The sequence below is a fragment of the Olea europaea genome, unplaced genomic scaffold (genome assembly GCF_002742605.1).
Source record: "Olea europaea var. sylvestris unplaced genomic scaffold, O_europaea_v1 scaffold601, whole genome shotgun sequence".
NCBI lineage: Eukaryota > Viridiplantae > Streptophyta > Magnoliopsida > Lamiales > Oleaceae > Olea > Olea europaea.
This window is the reverse complement of record NW_019264357.1, coordinates 273,952-299,546: the sequence shown is the minus strand read 5'-3', so window position 1 is coordinate 299,546 and position 25,595 is coordinate 273,952. Positions and strand designations below refer to the sequence as shown.

The 25,595-nt window shown below is 34.1% G+C and overlaps 4 protein-coding genes across 5 annotated transcripts; 3 read left to right on the top strand and 1 right to left on the bottom strand.

Annotated features, from left to right (window-relative positions):
* Positions 1-3,065: 3,065 nt before the first annotated feature.
* On the bottom strand, positions 3,066-5,873 carry LOC111389593. The gene is made up of 5 exons (XM_023014521.1): positions 5,423-5,873; positions 4,538-4,659; positions 3,760-3,851; positions 3,488-3,574; positions 3,066-3,401 (listed from the first exon to the last, which is right to left on the bottom strand). Exons 1-5 carry the CDS (start codon positions 5,806-5,808, stop codon positions 3,294-3,296), a joined length of 795 nt encoding a protein of 264 aa, XP_022870289.1. The 5' UTR covers positions 5,809-5,873; the 3' UTR covers positions 3,066-3,293.
* A 2,237-nt stretch (positions 5,874-8,110) lies between these two features.
* LOC111389590 (glucan endo-1,3-beta-glucosidase 1-like) lies at positions 8,111-10,692 on the top strand. 2 transcript variants are annotated; one of them, XM_023014517.1, is made up of 4 exons: positions 8,111-8,424; positions 8,546-9,855; positions 10,094-10,121; positions 10,375-10,692. In XM_023014517.1, the coding sequence occupies exons 1-2, from the start codon at positions 8,358-8,360 to the stop codon at positions 9,841-9,843; spliced, it is 1,365 nt and encodes a 454-aa protein (XP_022870285.1). In that variant the 5' UTR covers positions 8,111-8,357; the 3' UTR covers positions 9,844-9,855; positions 10,094-10,121; positions 10,375-10,692. The 2 variants fall into 2 exon arrangements, with proteins under 2 accessions (XP_022870285.1, XP_022870284.1); XM_023014516.1 differs by having other exon boundaries at positions 8,123-8,424; positions 8,546-9,826.
* Positions 10,693-13,701: 3,009 nt separating this feature from the next.
* On the top strand, positions 13,702-14,112 carry LOC111389600 (glycine-rich protein 5-like). Its single transcript, XM_023014526.1, has one exon. It carries the CDS (start codon positions 13,702-13,704, stop codon positions 14,110-14,112), a length of 411 nt encoding a protein of 136 aa, XP_022870294.1.
* Positions 14,113-15,674: 1,562 nt separating this feature from the next.
* LOC111389589 (B-cell receptor-associated protein 31-like) lies at positions 15,675-18,975 on the top strand. Its single transcript, XM_023014515.1, has 2 exons — positions 15,675-16,064; positions 18,449-18,975. The coding sequence occupies exons 1-2, from the start codon at positions 15,782-15,784 to the stop codon at positions 18,796-18,798; spliced, it is 633 nt and encodes a 210-aa protein (XP_022870283.1). The 5' UTR covers positions 15,675-15,781; the 3' UTR covers positions 18,799-18,975.
* Positions 18,976-25,595: the final 6,620 nt, after the last annotated feature.

Genomic DNA, 25,595 nt, shown 5'->3' with positions numbered 1-25,595 from the left:
GTGGACTTGTGCTAATATTATGTCATCCAATGTGTACACCTGAGTGTACAAGTAGAAAATCCAATTAAAAAATGGTGAAAACGACAAAATGAAGCATGACACAAATGTAGTACACACAACACTTTCCAACTCAAATTCATCATACATCTTTTGCAAACTCGTAAGTTACCTTCACTTAGAGATTGCATAACATGTATTCCTATCAAAACTAGCATTCATATGGAAGGTAGCAAACTTGCAAGATACCTTCACTTAAAACTGCATACGTAAACATTTGATAGTCATCATATCGAATTAGCATTATTTTCGATTACAAAGTGATTAACACTAGTGACTAAATGAGTCAAAAAATACTCCAATAGCGAATAGTATTACTTTAATTAACTATAGTGACTAAAATGAGTAAGAAGAATAATTTCAAGGACCAAATTGAATTTTCGCACAAACTTGAGTGACCGTTTCTGAAGTACTTCCTTTCTTTTCCTCATATAGTTGTCGAGACAACCATTTAAAAAATAAAAAATAAAAGAAAAAACATCAAAATTGAAATAAAATTGAATCAAGTTTGGAACAAAAAAGTTAGATGATCAAAATATAACTCTTTTTGAAGTTAGACGACCTTTAGTATTTTTTACCCCTTGAGAAAATTGAATTCAAAATGATGTAGGCTGCTGATGCTACCAAAAAATAGTACCTGAAAGATCTCGAGCCTAATGATTGAACTCCAAACTTGGGTGAGTTTAAGTTAAAACGAACGCTCTTTGAATACCTAAAACAAAGGCAACGAGGTGTATGCTCGTCGTCCCTCCAATGCTTAAGTCAGAAAGGGAATTTAGTATATGAGACTATAAATTGAAAAGAATGAAAGACGTACCTAAAAAATGAGTCCGGGTTATGTATTTATAGGTGTTGATGATAAGTCCTAACCATGTGTGATCCTTATCATCGTAGGATAAGGAGTTAGTGTTTCATTCCAGGTGTTCAGCCGTTGTTTGAGTCGAAGAAGGAGTCGAATAGGGTAAGGATTGTAGTTTAAGTAAAATTAGTGCACTCGTAGGTCGTTAAGGAGGACTGGCGAGTTGACATGCAAACCCGACCTTGATTTGGTAGTTTTGGGTGATGCCAAGGTTGGGGTTCATGTGAAGTGTTCGGGGTTCATGGATCGAGTTCGGGATTGCAAGATCTGGGGTCATCAGCTGCCAGTCAGATTTTAGATTATCGACAATGTTATTGTCTACATTTTGACAAAGATAATCTGTCGTAGTTTACTGCTTACTAATAAAGAAGCAGTCAAAGAAAGGCTCGGGGACTTTCAGTTTCTTGAAGCCATTCTCGAATATTCTTTTTAGGACAAGTATTGTTAGTTTCGAAACCCTTTCACCTGTCACTTTTTGGGCTATACTAATAACTAATGTTTCCTGCAAGTCCAGATTCAGCCCATTTCAAAGCTTGCAGGAGCTTCTCCATCACTTTCTCATTAAAAATTGCAGGACGTGGGAATCAAGAAATCGTGCGTGTTTTGAAACCATAAATTGGGAAAGATTCAATGAAATCTTTGTTGGATATTGGTTAAATAAATCGAGAATTGAAAATCGATTAAAGTGACTTTGTATCGACTTCGGCCAAATACTCAAAAACTTGACTCAATCCGTTTAGGCAAAATTGTTTGCCACTTCGCCGCTTCGGGGCGTACAAACGGGGATCGACCTGCCCGATCAGGTCGCGGGGATCGAGGGGGCAACGCCCCCGAAAAAGAATTTTGATTTTTCTCTGCATGTATTGAAGGGTATATTTGGCATTTCGAAAACCAATATCGGATAAATGAGAATTTACGAAAAAGGATGAAAATCAGTGAATAGACACCTTTTCATAAAGGTGCATTGTTTGGAAAGGGTGCATGGTTTGACCTCAACCATTTCGTCCACACCCTTTCATGGTCTATAAATAGGACCCTTTGGGTGTCCTATTCCTCACAATTTTGATATGCAAAACATCTCTCATCCTCTCTTCTATGTAAAATCAAAATCATTTCATTTATTTTGATTTTCCTTCATTTCATCATTGGAATACATAAGCCTAAATTTGGTTCATTGTACTTGTGTTTTGGAGTGCTACAAACACAAGTGTAGCCGTTGTATCTTGGGAGTCGATTGCCGAAATCCGTAGGCACCGTTGCGGGGCAAATTCGACTTAAGGACAAAAAATATAACTCTTGCCTCGACTTTGTCCCTACTTTCTTCTTCTTCTTGTTTGTGTTTTCTTTGCCGTCACTATTCACAAAATTCCTCCAACAATCTTCAGAAACTTGAAAGACAAGCATTGTTTTGCCAAACAATATATATTTCTCAATTTACCAATCCTTATATTTCTTGAACTTCTTAACTCACTACGTACACCGTATCTCAAGAACGAAAAATCATGACCTTCTTTTTTAATGTTCTTGTTTGCTTTTTGGATTCAAAGAGGGTTGCAGCGTGTGAACAAGATGAAGTTAGTAGTGCCCAAACCGAAGTGCAAGAGAAGAAAACAAAGAAGGCGAAAAGTGCAGCAATTCCAGTCTCTTACTTCCCTGTTGGAACAAGACTCTCTCTGTAATAAGTTGATTAATTTCAACTTTCAGAGATTAGCCAACTTCGTTCCAGCCTCTTTTACTTATAATTGATATGTGAATGAGTTGGGTTTCGGCTATTCTTTAAGATAATCAATTATTTTTTGTTTCATTCCAATGGAGAGCCTGTATCAGCAGAATTTTGGTCCATTTCTGATTTCTGAATAATACGAATATGTACTAGTGATTATTTTAATGACTGCACTACACAAGAACAAACCATGAACACGAAGATGTTGCCTATATTTAGAAGAATAAGACCCTCATGCACCCATATAGAAGAAACATAGATAGGGTAATAAACATAATGCATACACGAAAGAAATCGGACTACATATCCTCAAGAATACGAGACCAAAGCAACTGAATACTATCCAAACCCATAAAGAAAATATTCATTCTCCACACAGGATTCGAAGAGGGTTGCCCAGAGTTCTAAATTTTGAAGAGGCATATATGTACTACAATCTATTATACAAAATGCTGCATTTGCTATTTTAACACCTTCAGAAAATTTCACAGATGCTCCCAGTACAATTACATGACAGTTAATTTAACAGAAAACACAAGTCAATCACCAATTATTATTTTCTCCCCAAAACACTTCTTCGGGTGCAGCATAAAAAATGTCCATCAAACTCTATATTATTATTATATGAAGAGTTGCAATAATATTACAAGATATTCAGTTCGAGGTCTTGGCACCCAGCATCCTTGAGAGCTCCTTTACAAGAGGCTTTTCTTTAAAAGATTCTTCCCTTTCCAAATGCCATTTCTTCGTCATGTCTTCGGCCTGTGATTAGGTCATATTTAGTGTAAAAACAAAATTACAGATACTTTCAAGTTAAATATCCTGGCGTAAATATTGGGGTAACATACCCAAGTTCTCAAGGGACCTAGTTGCTCTCTAATCATTTCCATCCTTGGTTGAACAAAGTCCTTCCCCTTAGTCCGAATGTCATCAGCCTGCCAGAAAGAAAAGAATAATAAAAGGAAAACAAAAAACATGTCACGATAGAAAATAAACCAAGCTAAGTATAAGCTAGCAGAAACTATGACTTATGAGGAAATTATAAATTTGTTAATGTACATCACCGATCTAATCAACCCATTTTACATCTATGCCATCACCATCTTACAGATATACTTACATTATGCAACTCCAATTTGGATGCTACTAGCCCAAACATCAAGGTGGCACCGCCAAAGACAATAGCAGTAGCAACAGCAAATGCTGATCCAACTGCAATGTGAAGTGAAGACGGGAAATAAGCAATCATGAAGAAGAGTTTCACTAGATAAGGAAATCTGTTCAATTTCTGAAGATGATGATTCTACAAAGACTTGAATCATAAGAAATGGTGCAAAAGAGAAAATTATCATATGCCACCAACAGCAAAAAGTAGGATATAAGAGGAGCACGTCTAAGTGTGTGCTGAAATAATATATAATTTGATTTTCTAACTGAATGTCATATATTTATTAAGCGAACCTTGAGTTTTCTCAAGATTGCCCTCAAGGAACTTATTGACCATATAATTGTAGATAAAATGCGCTTTGTTCCATTACTAAATCCTTTCAAGAAACTGCTAACTAAAAATCACCGCTCTCTGAGCCCTAAATTTTTTCTGAACAAACAGATCAGAGAAATGAACCAAATGCATGCAGATTTAACTTTAAAATACAATGAGGAAGTTCTAGAACTTGCAGTCATTTCAATGTTTAGTTCTGTATTTGAGAATTGACAGAAGACAGAGAGAAATTAAGGGAAAGAATATAACTTTAGGCAAGAGGTTTAGCTTAAATGAAGCCATAAGCTGAGATTATATGATATAATAGAGTTGACATAATTTTTTGTCCCAATTAATCATGACATTACTTGATTAATTTGAAACCAACAAATCTTATATGATAAAAACCAAGTCCTACTTTGAGATAGCCCGGCTGCAGCAGCCTTCAGCTTTTCAGGGTTGATAGGGGTGTATTTGTCACTCCGCAAATCATTAGCAGTCGAGGCTAAAACCGAGTTCTCTGAATTAGGTAACTGCCACCTGAATATCACCAAAATCAACACAACAATTTTATAGAAGTTCTCCGATAAATCAACAATAAAATCATGTTCTCTTACATCAAGATGTACAAACACATTTCTAAAGTCATTATTAAGGCTATGAACTGCCTACTGCAGATAAAGAAACCACATTATCCCATTATTCAAACTCTTCGAGTCGAGACATTTGAAAACCAAACTAAACAAATTAGCAATCCTCGATAAATAAATATGCAGTCATTAATCCTACCACATGGCTATATGAGAGAGTTATTTATGAAAGGAAATTACCATAGCTACAGAAGAAATTATCAAGAAAATTAGCCAAATCTAGGAACTAAGCAATAATGATTTGTCACAATGACAAAATCGAATACTGTATTTACCTTAAAATTCCAAACCATGGTATTTTACATCCATCTGGTTACCAGTTCTTTTGACCAAAGAATAGACATATCGCCTCAATTGAAACCTAAAACTTTTTAATTTTCTGTTGGTTCGCTTGAATCCTAAACATAACAACTCAAACTGTAAACAGATTAAATGTATCTTAATACACAGATTCACGAAATCTTGATTTTTCCTATAGTCCCTATAATTACTCAAGGAACACACACACACACACACACACACACACACACACAAAATAAGCATATAATATTTTACTACGAGAATTGAAGCATGTAAACCCAAATTCCCAATCACAAATAACAGTGGAAACAATAAGATATTAAGAAGTACAGAATAGGGTAGAAAGGAAGAACCTTTTGGGGCCAAAAGTGACCTGGGGCAGGGAAACATAAGCCCTAAGGGGATTAAGAGCATCAGATGACACATTTGACACATTTTTGTTTTCAGAATGAAGAGCCCATTTGGAGGCCTTAGAAATGGAAGAATTTTCCGAGGACGATGATATTGGTGAAAGGAAAATCTTGGAAGGCAGTGAGTGCCTCAAAACTTCTGGAAGAACATCAGCTGTCGTTGACGGTTTAATGTTGTCAACGAGAACTGTATTTGTATTTGAATTTGCCGGTTTAATGATCGCAGAGGCGTTCTTTGGGTGTTGGAGGAGACGGGTCACGGCTTGTTTGGATTCTTGTAAGAAATAGGCGCCCTCTGTGCTTGCTAATCTTCCCGCAAGAAAACTCATTTCTTCTCTCTTTTGGTTTCTTTACGGTCATTGATGGGATGTTCATGTTTGTATGTAATTCTTGTAAAAATGGAAATCTGTTTTCTATTTGAGAAAATTGCATCATAGCTCCGTACAAATCGCTCAGATAAAAGTTGACTCCTAATATTTCATTTTAATTGTACCTTCAATCTTCAATAAGGAAAATTGTTAAATCCTCACTTTAGATTTTTAGTACCAACCCATGTCAAAAAAATTGTGTTCGTGAAATTAGACATATAAGAGCAACAAATTTTTTTTAGAATTACCAAAAATTTTAGGAACCATATTATTCACACATTGTATGAGGCTCAAGAAATGGTGGGTTTTGGTTCAAAATGTTTGGGAGTCTAAGAGCCTATTTGAGAGTGATTTTGAGAATTGATTTTTTGACTGTTAGGAGAAAAGTGGAATCTACCTATGAGAGAATAAGTCACATATGACAGCCGAAATAGTAAAATAACGATTAAAAAAATATTTTTTTTGGGGAAAAAATCACTCCTAAACAAGTTCTAAATTAAACATGTCATGATTTTTTCCATCTTGATTTAATGGAGACAGGCAAAGCTCACCCACTTAACCCTGATACTCGTCTTCTCCCAATTTGGAGGTTATTAAGTTAAGCTTCGCACACATCCATTTGGAAGATTTAACTTTTAAGGACACTCATTTGACACATTTTAAAAAGTCAAAAGCCACTTTAAGAATAAGAAACTATTTTTTATATATTTTAAGCTAAATAAACAAACATGAAGCATGTATTAAGTTGGAACAAATGAGATAATCATATCGTATCGAAATATATTCATTTGGTTCCAATTTAGTACCTACGCTAGAATTGAATCGTTAGTTCCATTTTTAGAATTGGGAATCTATCTAGATCTTTAGAGAACTGAGCTAGGCCACGTTCCACCCTAATTGTATAAATATAATAAAATATTAATTACCAAATCGCTCTTTTTAAAAAATTGAGGACTAACTTGTTACTCAAAATGATTGAGGACCATGGTACAATTTTCCCAATCAATTAATTAAGAAATAGAAGTGTTTGACAAATCATCCTTTTTGGAGTAATTCGCAAGAAATTTATAATTAATCAAACGTTCATGCATCAAAATTCAAGTATTCAAAGCCACATCCTCGGAGCCCAAGAATTTTGCTTCAATTGGACTTGGGGGTACATACTAGATATTTGGCAAAGTTTAAGAATAATGTTATTTAACATCAGTAGTACTAAAATATCAGTTTAGGTGAACATATTTAATAGGTTTAATTAAATAAATAATGTGATATTATATTTATCATCCAATATCATACAATCACAACCTAAAAGGGTGTTCAACACTATTGGTGCTGAATAACATTACTCATTTAAGTTTTATTTGATGGAAATTAAAATTAAAATTTCAATATAAATCAAAGTCTACAATTAATTTTAACTACACATTACATGAGGCCTCAAAGATGTAGGACAGCCCAAGCCTACCCAAGTCGCAAATGTTTTTAGTGGAAAAAAAAAAATGCATGTATCAACCCAATATTTAAAAAAAAAAATGTCCTCGGTACTATCTTGGTGAGATTCACAACTTTTCAATCATTATTTCATCAACTTTTATTCAAATATATTTAAAAACTGATTTTAATTCTCAATAAAGAAGGGCAAAGTGTATTTACCGTTAAATATTGACAATTTACCTTTTGCATGTTACTTATTAGTTTTTACCGGTTTGACAAAATATTTTATAAAAGTTTTGGCATATTTTTATAAAAGTTGGTATAAATAATGATTGAATAATCGATAAGAATTATAGTTTACAAGAAAACACTAATAGTAAGATCGGCGAGAATAAGGAAATAACCAAAATGAATTATTGAATCGAGTCCTTTAGTGAATCTGATTATTCTTGTCTTTGTTTGTGGTTTGGATTAGAACAAATTACTATAATGTGCTCCCAGACAGAGTGTTTCATGGGTTAGCTAGGCCCTTGATCCGCATAGACCAAGGGCGAACACTCATCGTTTACGACATGGACTACCAGGGTATCTAATCCGCTTCCCCATAAAATAATAATTAAAATTGAAGTTTGATTAATTGATAAAAAAAAAAATATATCAAAGCTCTATCAAACATAAAAGGGCATCAATGTCATGTAATTATGACCAAAGTTGGTCTCTGGGATCCATCCTTGGAATTGTAGAACTATTCTCAGAAGAGCCACATAAAACTAGTCCCACCGCACTACCATAACTTCAGGAAACTATTTACCCACTTATATCTTCTTTTTCTTTTTGGCCTTAGCGAATTATTTTACACATACCTTTTGTATCAGAACCATCATGTTAAAGAAGAATTTATTGTCGGTCCAAATGCCCATTATAATTTTTGGAACAACATTCAAAATCCAAAAAATCTGCAAATCTATACAAAAGTTACTTTCTTTAATGTTTCCCTTTCTTTCTCTTGTCAAACTATGCAAGAATTTCGTATAATGTAATATTCAACTTCAAGAAAACTCCAATGCCATTTTTTAATGGAAAATCCAAAGCTCATGGTCCTCTTCTTTCTCCTCATCCTCCTGCCCTCACCACTCTCCACAGGTAATGATCCCCCTTTCGATGATTTCATGTAAGGACGTTTAATCGAGCTTAAAAAGTGGTTTTATTTTATTTATTTATTTTCCCCCCCGCTTATGTCATGTTTTCTTGTACTTTCTTGCAGTGGTTAAGGTTGAACAAGGCAAAGATGAGCCATATGTGGGAGTGAACGTAGGCACAGATTTTTCCGACGTGCTTTCACCAGAAGAATTGGCTTCTTTTCTGCAGTTACAAAAGATAACACATGTAAGGCTGTACGATGCTGATGATAAAATTCTCAAGGCACTGGCAAAAACCCATATTAGAGTCATTATAAGCGTTCCCAACAACCAGCTTATTGCAATTGGGTCCTCCAACGCTACCGCCGCCGCCTGGATTGGCCGCAATGTGGCGGCGTACTACCCGGAAACACTCATCACCGCCTTGGCAGTGGGTGATGAGATCTTGAGCACTATTCCAAGTTCAGCTCCTTTGCTTATGCCAGCAATTGAGTCTCTCTATAGTGCTTTAGTGGCTGCAAATTTGCATACCCAAATCAAGATTTCAAGTCCCAATTCTTTTTCCATTGTTCTTGACTCATTTCCACCTTCCCAAGCACATTTTAATCAAACTTTAAGCCCTGTTATTTCCCAGTTGTTGAAGTTTTTGTCAAGAACCCAATCACCTCTGATGATGAACTTGTACCCTTACTATGTGTTTATGCAGAATAATGGGGTTGTACCTTTGGATAATTCTTTATTCAAACCCTTAACACCCACTAAAGAAATGGTTGATTCCAATACTTTGCTGCATTACACGAATGTTCTCGATGCCATGATTGATTCTGTGTATTTTTCTATGAAGAATCTTAATGTCACTGATGTAGGGGTACTTGTTACTGAAACTGGGTGGCCAACAAAGGGAGATTCAAAGGAGCCTTATGCAACAATTGATAATTCAAATACGTATAACTCGAATTTGATTAAGCACATTCTTGATCGAAGTGGAACGCCGTTGCACCCTGAACTCACTTCTAGTGTGTACCTTTATGAATTGTTCAATGAGGACTTGAGGTCTCCTCCTATCTCGGAGGCACATTGGGGGCTTTTTTATGGGAATTCGACCCCTGTTTACTTGCTTCATGTGTTGGGGAGTGGCTCATTCTTGGCAAATGATACCACGAATCAAACTTATTGTATAGCAACCAATGGGACTGATACAAAGATGTTGCAGACAGCGTTGGATTGGGCATGTGGACCGGGGAGGGCAAATTGTGAAGAGATCCAGGCAGGGGGAAATTGTTATCAACCTAATAATGTGAATAATCATGCTTCTTATGCATTTGATAGCTATTATCAGAAAGAAAAGAAGGCTCCTGGTTCTTGTGACTTTAAGGGTGCAGCCATGATCACTACAACTGATCCAAGTAAACTCTTTGCTTGATGATCATACTAGGTTGCAACACCATTAATTTATCTCCACATGTGCTTTTTGGCACGTTTTATTTACAATTAGTTGGATACATAATTTAAATAAATTTTGTCCTATCTCTGATCTATTAGAGCATGCATACTTATTGCTTTAAAATTATATACTTTGCGATGAAAAATTATACCTAGCAATTTGTGGCTTCAATTGTTTTGTGCACATTCTGCAGTCTAAAGTATGTCTTCCTTTATGGCTATATTTGCAGGTCACGGGAATTGTATATTTCCTGGAAGGTAAGCAATATTTCTGTGCTTTATTGGTACTCTGTTGTCCTCATCTTTCTCATTTCCCAATGATATATGGTTTTAGTAAATACTCATATAATGTAATAACTAATAATCATTGGTATAAAAAAGGACCGACCCCTTATCTTTTCAGGGTTAATGCCGGGATGGTTTTTAAAACATTGGGAAGAAAAGTTCGACTTATCAATCTTATTTAGCTAGTGAGTTTGTTCTGATAACGAAAATATAATAATTGATGCAGCAAAAAGGTAAGCAAAAAGACGAGGCAGGTAGTGAACTCGACACGAGCAAGTGGTGCAGGCACTGTGAGATTCTTCGGCATTCCAATAAGTTCCTTCAATAAGGATATACATATGGTGTTCTATTGTGTTGTTTTTTGTTGGTTTAGCTTATTCCTTTCATGAAAAGAATTGAAGGTACAACTGAATAATTTAAGCTTTTGTTAGACAAAGTATCCACTGATTTATAGTGCATTTGTTTGTTATGTTGTACTTTATGAATGACTGAAAGTTGCTGGGATCATACTGTTCTAAAGAAAACAAAGAGAAAAAGTTGAGGTTCCCTATGCTTATTAGCTAGTAGAGATGAATGAAGTTTTACTCCCATCTTTTAGAAAAAGTAAAACTTCCCCTTTTTGTCATTTTTATGCTTCCTTTTTTGGGTCTAAATCGAGCTGTTAATGAAGAAAGTCTATCATATGATTGAATACCACGAAATTAAGGGCGTGTTCTCTTTGCCGTTTTCTGTTTTCGATTTTTGAAAACGGTGAAAATACGTTCTCTTTCCTGTTTTCGAAAACGAAAAAAAAAATTGTGAAGAAAATACAAAACGACATTTTGTCGTTTTGGGAAACGGCCTTCTCCTCAACCTTTCTCTCTCCTCAACTGCCAGTGTTATTGTCACAAATCACCACCTTCCGGCTGCCAAAACCATCGAATCCAACCACCATCAGCCTCGCTCCATTCCCCTCTACAATCTCCAACCAACCACCAGCCAAAAATCAACAGGAAGCAGCAAAAAATCCAGCCCAAAAAACAAATGTCGCACACCTCTTTTCTACAGAAATCTCCACCTCCAGCGACACCCAAGGTCGCGCACCACCAGCGGTCAATTGCCTACCACAAATCGACCCCAACCATGGCCCCAATTTACCACAAAGAACAATTCAATAATCTGAATTAAACCCGAAAACAAACCAGTCGCGAAGCCCATTCAACGGAATTCGAATGTTGCAGATTTCGGAGCCGTCCAGTCGACCCATGGTTGTGGACCACATGGATTGAACTCCTCTTTACCTGGCGCACTTTGTCCAGCCATGGGTCAACCCCAATTTTGCCCAAAACTTGACGAATTTTGCCAGCCATGGGTCAATTGTTTTGGCCAATTTCGTCCAGAATCTTGTCCAGCCATGGGTCAATTGTTTTGGCTAAGTGGGGCTCTGCCACTAGGGAGAGGTGATGGGGTTCTAGTGATGTTGGGATCTGGTGGTCTATGTGGTGGTTGATGGTCGATTTGCGAGGTAGAAGATGACGGTTGGAGGGGGTGAAAATATCCTTGGCTGGAGAAGAGAAAATGAATGGAAAAAAAAGAACGCGATTTCAATTTTCATGTTTTAAGAAACATTTTTTCAAAATGACAAAAAGAACATGTTTTCAACAATTTCAAAACAGACACTCAAAATACAAAACCCAAAATGAATTTCAAAACTCAAAACTAAAAATTTAAACACGAAGAGAACAGCCCCTAAAAGTTCGAGAGGTTGGAGAAGGACGAACTTATTTATTCAGAAGGATAAATAGCACAAAACGGCCTTACCTTTTAATATTATTGTGTAAAACGTCGACACCTTTTAATTTTTTGGCAATTTCACTTCTACTTTCACATTTTATTGCAGAAATCATCATTTTCATCCCATTTCTCAATAAAAATAATGTAAAATGACAAATTTATCTTCCTATTTAAATAAAAATAAAAAAGAAAACATTTTAAAAAGTACAAATGAGTCCAAATAAATTATTAAAAAGGTAGTTAGTACAAAATATTCCTATCTTTTAATATTATTGTACAAAATGTACATACATTTTATTTTTTTGACATTTTCACCCTTATTTTCACATTTAATTGTGGAAATCATCATTTTAATCCATTTTCTTAATTAAAAGTTGTAAAAGGATAAATATGCCCCTTTCTTTAAATAAAACAAAAACAAAGAAAAGAAAAATAAAGAACAAATTACAACTATACTTTCAAAGCTTTCAAAAAAGTACAAATAAACTTTAAATAAATAATTAAAAATGAAAATACTTTTTAAAAATTTGGGAGTGTAGTTGCAAACTTTTTCTTTATTTCTATTTTATTTAAAGTGAATGATATATTTGTTTTTTTACAGCTTTTAATTTAAAAAATGGATAAAAATAATGATTTTCACAATGAAATGTGGAAATAATAGCAAAGTAAGAGATATGAATGTTTTGTATAATAATATTGAAAAATATGGATCATTTGCGTTAATTATTCTTTTAATAATTTATTTGGACTCATTTACACTTTTTAAAATAGTTTGGGAGTGTGATTGCAATTTGTTCTTTAAATTTTTTATTTTTATTTTTATTTAAATGGGAGGGTATATTTGTCATTTTATCTTTTTTGTTGAAAAATTGGATGAAAATAATGATTGTCGCAATAAAATATGAAAGTAGGGGCGAAAATACCAAAAAAATGAAATATATGGACGTTTTTTACAATAAAATTGAAAGGTAATGACGTTCTGTGCTAATTACTCTACTAAGAATGCAAATCATGCCAGATTTGGTTTCTCTTTCAATTTACAATAAACAAAATTGATCGATTCATGTAAGGTGTTCCATTTTAAAACATCATGATTGTTAAGAAATGTGGTTCAGTCCAAGCAATGTGGAATTTAACACATAACATACCTGGCAAGATGGAGGTTCATATGAGAACACCAATCCTCCCATTGAATCAAATTGATAACTTGAACTTTATGGAATTCAATGTCATATTGATTCTCGAGAATCCACATTAATCAGTCATCTTTGTTACGAAAAATAGCCTCAGCATTTAGCAGATGAAGATACCTTGATCGTTTGATAATGTTGATTGTACATAATTATGAGTACGTTTTCACCATAAAGGGGGAAGAATAAGGAAGATTTGCAAGATAAAACTTAAATGAGTTTAATTCAATTTGGAATTTTAATTTCTCGTTACCAGTTGAGTTTTGCTTTAGGCCAGAATTAGGTTGATCATCAAGATTGACATTCCAGACTCACTCTCAGTGAAAGATTACTGAAAGAAACAAATCAAAATATAGAAACTAAAAACTAACCTCGAGTGTGCTAAACACTAGTTTCTTTTGGCTTGCGACAACTGATGGCTCTTCGGAGCAATACCATTTTTGGCACATTTGCAGTTGACCTGTAATCCCAACACAGGTTTTAGATGATCGCTTTCCTGAACGAACTCAAAGTTTACTGATTTTCAGCGTCTATATAATCTTTCCCTCGTACACTAATATTCTCATTCACAGTTCTCTCCAACACTAAAAATGGCATCCAAGATTCTCCTTTTGGCTGTCATTTCTGCATTTGCTTGCACTATCAGTGCAAGGACCCTTTCAATGGAGAAGAAAGCAGCGGATGAGCAGACGACATTCTTTCACCAACACTTTCCTCCTTATCGTGGGGCTTTTGGTGGTAGGTTCAGGGCTGGCAGAGGAGCTGGCATGGGGGGTGTGGGAGCAGGGTTTGGTGGAGGGTCTGGCTTCGGTGCTGGTTCTGGTGCTGGTGACCTTGGCAAAGGATTAGGTGGTGGATTAGGCAACGGGGCTGGAGCCGGAGGAAGTGGGATTGGGTCCAGTGGCAATGGAGGAACTGGTGGAGGGTTTGGTGGTGGCGGAGGGATGGATACTGGATTTGGTGGAGGAGCTGATGGAGGATTTGGAGGTAGACTGCTCTGAGCTCCCATTGTAGTCCCCATGCAAGGTGCATCCCATCTGCAGTTATTTATAAGATGCTGATAAAGCCTATTGAGAAATAATTAGCTAATATTTGTTTTTAGTTTAATTCCTATCTGAAAAAGAATTCCAATACAGAAACGTTGTCGCGATGGTTTTCATATATGAAATCAGTTGTTATCCATTTTTTCTTATAGTAGAACATGTCGGTTTTCATTTGAGATTTAAATGCCAAAAATAAATAAATAGAAATCCAAATGCTATTTTGAGTATAAAAAGGAGTTGTATTACCAAGAATAACATCTTTTTTTTCCACATGGACTAGAAGTCTGTGCAAACCATTTTCCATCTACTTTGACGTGAATTTACAACATCATACCCTTGGCCACTGTGGACTCACAACCAGCAATGACAACGAGAGAACAAGACCTTCAAATCGAATTCCCCATGAATATGAATATGGTGAAATGACTACATTCAATATTGATCTTCATTACAATGAAATCATGCTTGTAACAATGGTGATATTGTGGTTTACAATACTTAATATTATAGCATATTTAGTGAGGTAGATTGTGACAACAACAAAGTTTCTAGAATTTATCTATCGTATCGTACAGTATTGAGTTTGACATTCCAGACTCACTCTCAGTGAAAGATTACTGAAAGAAACAAATCAAAATATAGAAACTAAAAACTAACCTCGAGTGTGCTAAACACTAGTTTCTTTTGGCTTGCGACAACTGATGGCTCTTCGGAGCAACCCACCATCACCAGTTGCTCAAGTTGAAGAGTCTTCACGGGAAGCCTTAATTTTCTGTATGGAATAACGAGTTAAGTTCAAAACCACACACTAAATTTATTCAACTAAAATATAAGATCATGAAAATAATCCATTGCCAAACGTAGCAAGGTTTTTGTTTGCCCTCAAAACAGTAGCTTTCTTTGTTATCGGCTTGCTATGCTTGAACCTAGAAACTAATGACGGAGATGGTGGGTAAAAAGGGACAAATACATTTTAGGGTTTTTTTGGGTCAACTGTAAAAGTGGAGAGAGAAGGCCCTATTTTGTTGCATACAGACCCAAACATCATTTTTTTCCAGCTCGTTCTTCAATTTCTTCAAATAGCGACATTATTGTATAAAAGTTGCTACATGTATAACACCATACATATCAATTTTGACAGCTCACTCACTTATAAGAGGTGGGGCCCACGATTATTTTAATCGCGAGCCCCACCTATGTGAGAAGGCTGTAAAAATTTACAGCATTTCTGTTGTTGTATTGCATCAATAAAGCAGTCAACATGCCATGTCACCTTTTTTAAAACCTTTTTTTTTATTTTTTTTATTTTACCTTGTTTACAAGTCCTTTTCAATAGCTTTATTGAAAGAATTATTCATTTTTAACAGCCAATTTAGCTTTCGGTCCTCCACGTGGAAAGAATCACAAACGAAATCCATCCAGTGGCCATTTTAGTAAGATGGACCTAAGTTTGGTGGCCACTGGGAAGCATCTATAAGTTCAGTGGGGAAGTTGTGACGTTGTGTAAAGTACAATGGCCAATGAAACAATTAACACCCAAATTTCCTTCGTACGATTTCACTCATCAAAGTCTTCTTCGATCGTAATACCCTAAACCCATCTCCAGCATCAAATCCTCACCTTTTCAATGATTCAGTTATTGTTTACTCTGATTTTCACCGAAATGGCGTTGATCGTGACCTTCGTGTTCAAGACGCCATTCAGGAAGCTGGTGATAATGTGCATAGATCGGGTCAAGCGGGGCCGCGGCCCAATCGTGGTGAAGACTGTTGCCGCTACAGTCTTCGTGGTGATGATGTCCAATTTGTACAATGTGGTGGCTATCCACAGGCATTGGATGGAAGATGGTGATATTAACCCCACTGAACAGATTCTCTTGGCTAAGCACCTCCTCGAAGCTTCGCTCATGGGTATGGTAATCATCTAGTGTAAAATCTTAACTTGTTAGAAAGGAGTGATGACCATTTAAATCGCTTCTCAACACTTCGGTACACTTACAGACTGGATTTAATTTTTTATCGAACGTTTGAGTGCTCAATTTCTGATGAATGAGCGGTGATAAGATTTCAGCCAGATCTTTTTGCCTTAACTCGGTACCACGTCAATCGTCTATTTTGAAATTTTAAACTTTAGTCTAGTTTCGCGTGTATTTCTTTCAATTTTGTCTTCCAACGGGCTATTTATCGCAAGAATTCTCCTTTTAAAAAAAATAAAAATAAAATAAAAGGCTGAAAATTTTGCTGAGAATTTGTGATGTGGAGTCTTTTTAAAACAAAAAATAAAAAATAAATCACTGCAGTGTTCTTCATTAGTTAGACACAAGCTACATATCCATTGTTTTGTGCTAGTACCTGTATTTGTTAAAATGGTCCACATTAATAAAATTGCCTTGTGTCTTGATAGTACCGATTAAATAAATATATGATAATGTCTTGAAGTATTTTGAGGAATATAGCATAATGTAACTGTAAAATCTGTGTGATTTTTGGGTTGTGGACCGTTATACTCTTCTTCATTTCTGTTGACTAGTATATGTGTATTTTGGTGCTAATTGCAACGAGCATTGTGTTGAAAACACATACAGAATGCCCGACATTTTTTGCAATAATAATATCTAAGTTTATTTCCAGTTACAATCTTCTCATCTTCAAAGGATTTTGGTTTATGAATATTCAGTCCTTTTCACTTGATGCCGGAAATATTGGCTCAAAGTATTTTGTCGGCTGCCTAATTCCTGATACAAAGCAGCAAATAATCGAGAAAGCCTGAATCTTAGAGTATGAGAATGATTTATATAGATAATATTCCCCAACACCAATCGATTCATGCTCCAAATTATGCTCAGAACACACATTTCAGAAACTTTTTGAACTTCCATACTTCATTTGCCTTTAACACGCAGATCATTCTTTAATGGCCTAACTACTGTCACATGTCGGACCCTTAATGCCAATCCTGATTTCAAAAGCGAACCTCAGTGTCTAGATTTCACTTTGAGAAGGAAAATTTCCATCTAATCAATGTGGGAGCTGAGAATGAAGGCTTTCATTTCTGTGTTCCGTCCCAATTCTTTAGTTAACCATTGTTTTCACAATATTATTTGATCGTATACCTGGAAAGAGGGAAAAATATGTTCTATAAAGTACATGATTACAATCTCGTTTATAAAAATTAAACAATTAACATCTGAGCTTGAACTTGATGCCACTTTAGTCTGAAATATGCACATATATTTCATGGCTGACCTTTTCTATAAAATATTGCTTTTCCACTGTGATATTTATTTACATTGACACTTTCCTGAAGTTCTAGACTCGGGAACTTTTCAAAAATTGGCACTCCGGAGCCTTATTTTGTAACTTCAAGGAATACCTTACAAAATGATGCATTTTACCAAACTTTTTGGGCAGGTTCCCTGCCATCCAAGTTGTCTTTCTGCCTAAATTAACTTCGCCTGAAGTGCTCATGTTACTTTGTAGTCTGCTTGTAATAATGTATTGACTTGTAGATTGATTACTCTTAGATGTCATGCAATGTACCTCAAGCTGATGTGGACCAAGACATCAATGTCAAACATTTTGCAGAATGATTCATCGAACTGCTGAGAATTATTTTGTGAAGTTTTATAGGAGATGTTTCTTGCAATCTCAGCCTTTTCTTCACTCTAGTTTTCAACTATCATCTTATTTTGTCATATGAGCCTCACATTGCGTCTTTATTCCCTCCCTAGTTATAAAAATGATATACAATGGAGAATTCCGAACCAGTTAAGCCCTTGCTTGACATCCTTTATTTCAAAATTCTTGTTTTTACATACTCATTTTCAATCACGTTCACACAATAAAATGTTCTACATATAAATCCAAAACTTTTTCCTACTTTTTAATCACAAATTCTCCAAAAATTCACTATTCAAAACTTTGTTTTTGTCAATTAATAGCCATCAAATAGGGGCTAAATGGTTCTACTCATGCACGGGACACATTTTATTTGTTCGTATTGTCATCTGATTTTAAGATGATGCCACTTTGATTATTATCATCATTATTTATTAACAAACATAAATTCGTCATGTAATGCCAATTAAAACTCTTCATAATAGTTACCAGAATTTGGAAGGTGGAGTTTGATATGGCGTCTCCATTTTGAAGAAATTTATGATATTTCCTGCAATAAAGGCCATGGTCAATGGTCACATTTAAAGCGTTGTCTCTTGCTTCAACATTTTTTGATTGCAGGTTTACAGTCAGTTCTTTTGATGATATCATGTTTAATTGAATTAAATTTCACGCAGGATTTTCTCTATTCCTTGCATTCATGATCGACAAGTTACATCATTATATCCGAGAACTTCGCATAAGGAGGAAGACCATGGAAGCTGCAAAGAAACAAAACCAACCTTTTGAGGATGGCAAGACTCCAGTTTCTGAAGAAATAAAAGCCTTGGAAGAAGAGATGGCCCCATTGCGGGCAAGGATCAAGCAGCTTCAGTCAGAACTTGAGGAAAAGACTGAAGAGGCAAGCAATGCAGAAGCCCATGTTCTAGCTTTGAAAAAACAATCAGAGGGTTTTCTTATGGAATACGATCACTTGCTTGAGGAAAACCAGAGCCTTCGAAGCCAACTACAATCACTGGATCGGTAATTTTCACATTCTGATAGCAAGAAGGCTATGTAAGGGACGACTTACCTGTGGTTTTTTATTTTCGTTTTGTGAGCTTGTGGTTTTCATGCTGTTTATAGCATACTTTTCACGGATGAAGTTGGTGTTCAATGAATTGGAAGCGGATTAGGCATTGGAATTTGAGATGAAAATTTCATTTGGGTCTGGAAGTCAACATATTATCTAACCCAAACGACTATGTTACTAATGACTTGCTTAAAGAAAATTAGGCACTTATAAGATCCCACATGCAATTATGTGGAGGAGTTTTTCAAAATTAAACTTGATAAAGCCATATTTGAGATCAGTTATGTCCTGAGAAAGATTTGAATGAATTAGCTATATTGCCTATTGAGCATGAGATAAAGTAGATAGTGATTTGATCAATAATCTTGCATTTCAAAAGGCAAGTGAAACGCAATGGTTGTTGGTAGAGAAGTGTTCTTGGTCTTCTCCTAATATAATGGGAAAATTGTAGCAATGGTCTTTAATCTTTTCATTTTTTGCGGACTTTATCCTAACTTTCATGTTGTGCCAGCGAATGTTCCTAATCTTTCATAAATATGCACTTGAGGTCTATCTGGACGGAAACTATTCATTATCAATTGATTGGGAAAATCAAGGAATCAACTTCCAATAAAACCTTCTAAAACACCCTCCAAAAATATCATCCAAAAAGGTATCAATATTTAATAAAATCATTGCTGTAGTAGATAGTTCAAGGAATTTTTTCGATTAACTGACTGTATTTTGGACAGTTTTTATCTAAATGGATTTGGGTGTATATTTATGAAAGGTTAGGGACCTTCATTAGCACAAAATGAAGGTTATGATAAAGTCTACAAAAAACGAAAAGGTTAGGAACCGCTGCTGCAATTTTTCCTAATATAAATCTTGTACAAGTGTTCTTGAGCCATGAATGTACCAACTTTCCTCCCTGTCACCGACATTCCTTGTATCTGAAGGAAAAACTAGTATTACTTTCATTGTCGTTTTGTTCTTTTTTTTGTTGATTGTAATATTATATTGTTTAGTTTTTTCAAATAATATGTTTTGTTTCTCAAATATTGTATTTTTAGTAAGATATTTACGTTCTTGTTAAGAGTTCATCAATTGTACTTGAAATTTTATTGTGTGCGTGGATGTGGTATTTTTTTATTATTATTTTTTTTTTCATTTTTTAGCGGAATAATATTAATGTACTATAAGTATTAATTGTATTTGTACAAAAACAAGCAGCGTTCTTAAATTGGCACCTCGAAAAAGTATTGTCTAAAGTCTCCAACTTGTTTCAGTTGCCTCCGTGCTACACAAGCACTACTAACTGTTATTTTGTTAATATTTTATAGTATCCATTATATGAATTATTTGACGTTATTCGCTTAAAGAAAATTAGGCACTTATAAGATCCCACATGCAATTATGTGGAGGAGTTTTTCAAAATTAAACTTGATAAAGCCATATTTGAGATCAGTTATGTCCTGAGAAAGATTTGAATGAATTAGCTATATTGCCTATTGAGCATGAGATAAAGTAGATAGTGATTTGATCAATAATCTTGCATTTCAAAAGGCAAGTGAAACGCAATGGTTGTTGGTAGAGAAGTGTTCTTGGTCTTCTCCTAATATAATGGGAAAATTGTAGCAATGGTCTTTAATCTTTTCATTTTTTGCGGACTTTATCCTAACTTTCATGTTGTGCCAGCGAATGTTCCTAATCTTTCATAAATATGCACTTGAGGTCTATCTGGACGGAAACTATTCATTATCAATTGATTGGGAAAATCAAGGAATCAACTTCCAATAAAACCTTCTAAAACAGCCTCCAAAAATATTATCCAAAAAGGTATCAATATCTAATAAAATCATCGCTGTAGTAGATAGTTCAAGGAATTTTTTCGATTAACTGACTGTATTTTGGACAGTTTTTATCTAAATAGATTTGGGTGTATATTTATGAAAGGTTAGGGACCTTCATTAGCACAAAATGAAGGTTATGATAAAGTCTACAAAAAACGAAAAGGTTAGGAACCGCTGCTGCAATTTTCCCTAATATAAATCTTGTACAAGTGTTCTTGAACCATGAATGTACCAACTTTCCTCCCTGTCACCGACATTCCTTGTATCTGAAGGAAAAACTAGTATTACTTTCATTGTCGTTTTGTTCTTTTCTTTGTTGATTGTAATATTATATTGTTTAGTTTTTTCAAATAATATGTTTTGTTTCTCAAATATTGTATTTTTAGTAAGATATTTACGTTCTTGTTAAGAGTTCATCAATTGTACTTGAAATTTTATTGTGTGCGTGGATGTGGTATTTTTTTATTATTATTTTTTTTTTCATTTTTTAGCGGAATAATATTAATGTACTATAAGTATTAATTGTATTTGTACAAAAACAAGCAGCGTTCTTAAATTGGCACCTCGAAAAAGTATTGTCTAAAGTCTCCAACTTGTTTCAGTTGCCTCCGTGCTACACAAGCACTACTAACTGTTATTTTGTTAATATTTTATAGTATCCATTATATGAATTATTTGACGTTATTCGCTAAGGGTCCGTTTGATTGTAAGAGTGAAATTTGGGTGAAAAGAAAACCAATTTTAGGGAATTGAATTATCTAAAACTTGTTTTCCTGAAAATTATCAATTAAATGTATTTGATTGGTATAATTTTCTACCTAAAAAATATTAAAATTTTGGATATTTTGGCGTTCGTTTGATTTTGTTTTTCTTGAAAATTGTTAATTAAAGGGATATAATTTTTTACAATTGTAGATAAAATTTGTTCTCATTGCGGAAAAATAAAGTTGAAATACCAATTCTCACCGTTTTGGTGAGAATTGGTTTTCCACCAATTTATGGAAAATGAACCTGTGGGGAAAAAGGTGAAAATGGAATTTCCTAGAAAATGTTGCAATCAAATAAGCCATTTTGGTGGAAAATGTCGTCAATCAAACAGGCCGTAAGTTGAATTATACTAGCCCAAGTAAAATAACCGAAGCAAGGTAGATATCAATAACAGATACACCAGGTGATGTCTTCTCTAAACTTATATTTAGGGAATGTGGTTAAAAAGTAAGGAAAACATTTTGAGTTTATGTGTAGAATGTTTTATTGTGTGAATACGTAGTTGAAAATGAGTATGTAGAAAAAAGAATTTTCAAATAAATTCCATCAAACAGGGGCTTATCAGTCAATTTGTTGTACTTCGAATTTGATGTCCTGATTTATTTGTTGGATGTGTCTGGTGAGAGCTACGGACTTATCATTTGCACGTGTAAAGCTATTTGTATACCTTTATTTACATCGTTCTTTACATAATGCTAAGTTCACAATTCCTCATTGGCTGTGACAATTTGTTTTTTGTGCAACAACCAATGAGAAATTGCCCACTGTATACAAAAGTGTAAATAAAAGTCTGTTGGGTAAACATTCTTTCAAAAAAAAATATATATTTCTAATACTTATTTTTAACCACACATTTTCACAATAAAATATTCCTTATTTAAATTCAAAACTTTTAGTTAAAAATTAACTAATCCTTTTCCAAAAAATTAATATTTAAAAACTCATTATTCCCAAAAAATTGCTGTCAACGGGGTGTAAACAACAATACTTTAAACCCCATCATGCTACATTCATATTATAATACTGAGCAAATATTTAGAAATCCTTCTTCAGATTTGATTGCAAGAGTTAAATTTGGGTGAAAAGAAAACGAATTTTAGGGAATTGAATTATCTAAAACTTGTTTTCCTGAAAATTATCAATTAAGCCCCTGTTTGACCCCCATTTTTGGTAATGAAAATGAGAGAAATAGTATTTTGTTGAAAAAATGAGTGGTTGAAAAAGAAAGAAAAATTTTCGATTTACGTGTAATATTATTTTATGAAAGAGTATGTGGTTGAAAATAGAAGAGAGAAAAATATAATGTAATAAAATGTAATTTAATGGGGATCAAACATGGGCTAAATGTGTTTGATTGGTATAATTTTCTACCTAAAAAATATTAAAATTTTGGATATTTTGGTGTTCGTTTGATTTTGTTTTTCATGAAAATTGTTAATTAAAGGGATATAATTTTTTACAATTGTTGATAAAATTTGTTCTCGTTGCGGAAAAATAAAGTTGAAAAACCAATTCTCACCGTTTTGGTGAGAATTGGTTTTCCACCAATTTATGAAAATGAACCTGTGGGGAAAAAGGTGAAAATGGAATTTCCTAGAAAATGTTGCAATCAAATAAGCCATTTTGGTGGAAAATGTCGCCAATCAAACAGGCCGTAAGTTGAATTATACTAGCCCAAGTAGAATAACCGAAGCAAGGTAGATATCAATAACAGCTACACCAGGTGATGTCTTCTTTAAACTTATATTTAGGGAATATGGTTAAAAAGTAAGGAAAACATTTTGAGTTTATGTGTAGAATGTTTTATTGTGTGAATGTGTGGTTGAAAATGAGTATGTAGAAAAAAGAATTTTTAAATAAATTCCATCAAACAGGGCTTATCAGTCAATTTGTTTTACTTCGAATTTGATGTCCAGATTTATTTGTTGGATGTGTCTGGTGAGAGCTACAGGCTTATCATTTGTACGTGTAAAGCTATTTGTACCCCTTTATTTACATCATTCTTTACATAATGCTAAGTTCACAATTCCTCATTGGCTGTGACAATTTGTATTTTGTGCAACAACCAATGAGAAATTGCCTACTGTATACAAAAGCGTAAATATAAGTATGTTGGGTAAACATTCTTTCAAAAAAAAAAAAATTTCTAATACTTATTTTTAACCACACATTTTCACAATAAAATATTCCTTATTTAAATTCAAAACTTTTAATTAAAAATTAACTACTCATTTTCCAAAAAATTAATATTTAAAAACTCATTATTCCCAAAAAATTGCTGTCAATGGGGTGTAAACAACAATACTTTAAACCCCATCATGCTACATTCATATTATAATACTGAGCAAATATTTAGAAATCCTTCTTCAGTCCAAGGCCAACAACTTGAAATTAACCGTCTAAACTGTTGAAAAAATTGGGTGATTTGTACATAGATTTATTTTCAATTAACACAATGAAATAACAAATACAATTCAAGAATAATATAGCATAAAATATAGAAGAGATTTAGAAAGCAAGTCTTGGGAGTCACATCGAGAACACTATCTTAAAGTCGTGTTGCCTCCCTTTTGTGCGGGTTCTTTCGGTACTACACTGCTCTAAGATAAAATTCATGTGGCTCTTCTTATTAGTGCATGACGTTCGGGAGATAAGTGAATGAGTTTCTCATTGAATTGCCATAATTATAAGAATATAGTATGAATTGTAGATAATGTTTTCCTTCCAAGATATTTTTATTCTAGGTCACCTATTCAATAAAATATAACCACCTTTTATAGGTGAAAATTAACCCCTACAATTAAATCATTAAAATAACAGTTATAATATGAATTATGATGTTTTAATTGTGTTAAAACTTTTTATTAAATAAAAAATAGAAAATTAAATGGGTTAAATATTGAAAGGTTAAAATTTTATTTTAAGTGAACAATCCCCCACAAGTTTTGAGCTTTCAAAATAGAGAAATATATATAAAAGTGGTAACGTTATACTATGTAATAGGTATAGGTGTCTTTTGAACTTGAACCTCACTAAGTGATAACAATTTTCATTTGAGGGAGTTATAATGGACTAAGCCTTGAATTCGGTCCCTTTGGTCAAATTTTAATTCTTCCCCACACAGTATCGATTTAGACTCGGCTCAAAGCAAGTAACGCTTTAAATAGCCATGCGCTCTAATCTTAATTCTAGTAAAAGTCTCTAAAAATAGTCCAATCCCATAACCAAGGCCTCATGGCAACTCTTACATAAGCGAGTCCTTCAAGGGTGCATGTGACCCATACCTCGTGAGAATTCTCGTCTCGATAGTTATTTAGGGTTAAACTCTTTCTAACATCACATTTATTAGCACTATATCACCATAGGGATGAGCACAAATAAGATAGTGCTATACAAGTCACACAGTATAGGTTATTTCTATCGCATTGAATCTTCTTCATGGGATCTCCAATCACAAATGTTGAGTTACTCTCGAAAACGACTCCGTTATGGGCATAAACCCATCCGCCTCAATGATTTATATATCGGATTACATATATTCATCCCTCTTGGACAATAAATTGGTACTATTAATTTGCTAAGCTTTTCTTCCTCACCTACCATTTGCATATTTGCAAAGTCACTTAAGAATTTTTCAAAATATCAATATCACATATATAATTATAATACGATAGACATATGAAATCTAGAAATTGACTTCTAGTAACATGTTTGAGCATATGCATTCATTGAGCTCTTGTATTTCACCTGCAAATCTACAAATTTAATCTTTAACACTTTCCAAAGTTAGTTTTTCTATCTAAGAACGATATAAGGTGAGTCTATTTGACATTTTAAATACCCTCACATTCCAAAGATATATATATATATATATATAGAATTTATTTAAACACAATAATTCATCACCAAATATTCTCAATCTCCATATATCACAATGTAGCATTAATCTTTGTGGCCGATAAGAATGATCAACTATCAATGCAAATCTTACACATCACATATATTGATGATTATATTAAATTGTTTATTACAATCATTGTGGTCATCAAGTTGATGTCAAAGGTCATGGATATTTAGCACACATCTATCCAACTTTTTTTTTAATTTCCCTAACTTTTGAAACTTCTTTTCTTTCCATAATGAAATTATTAT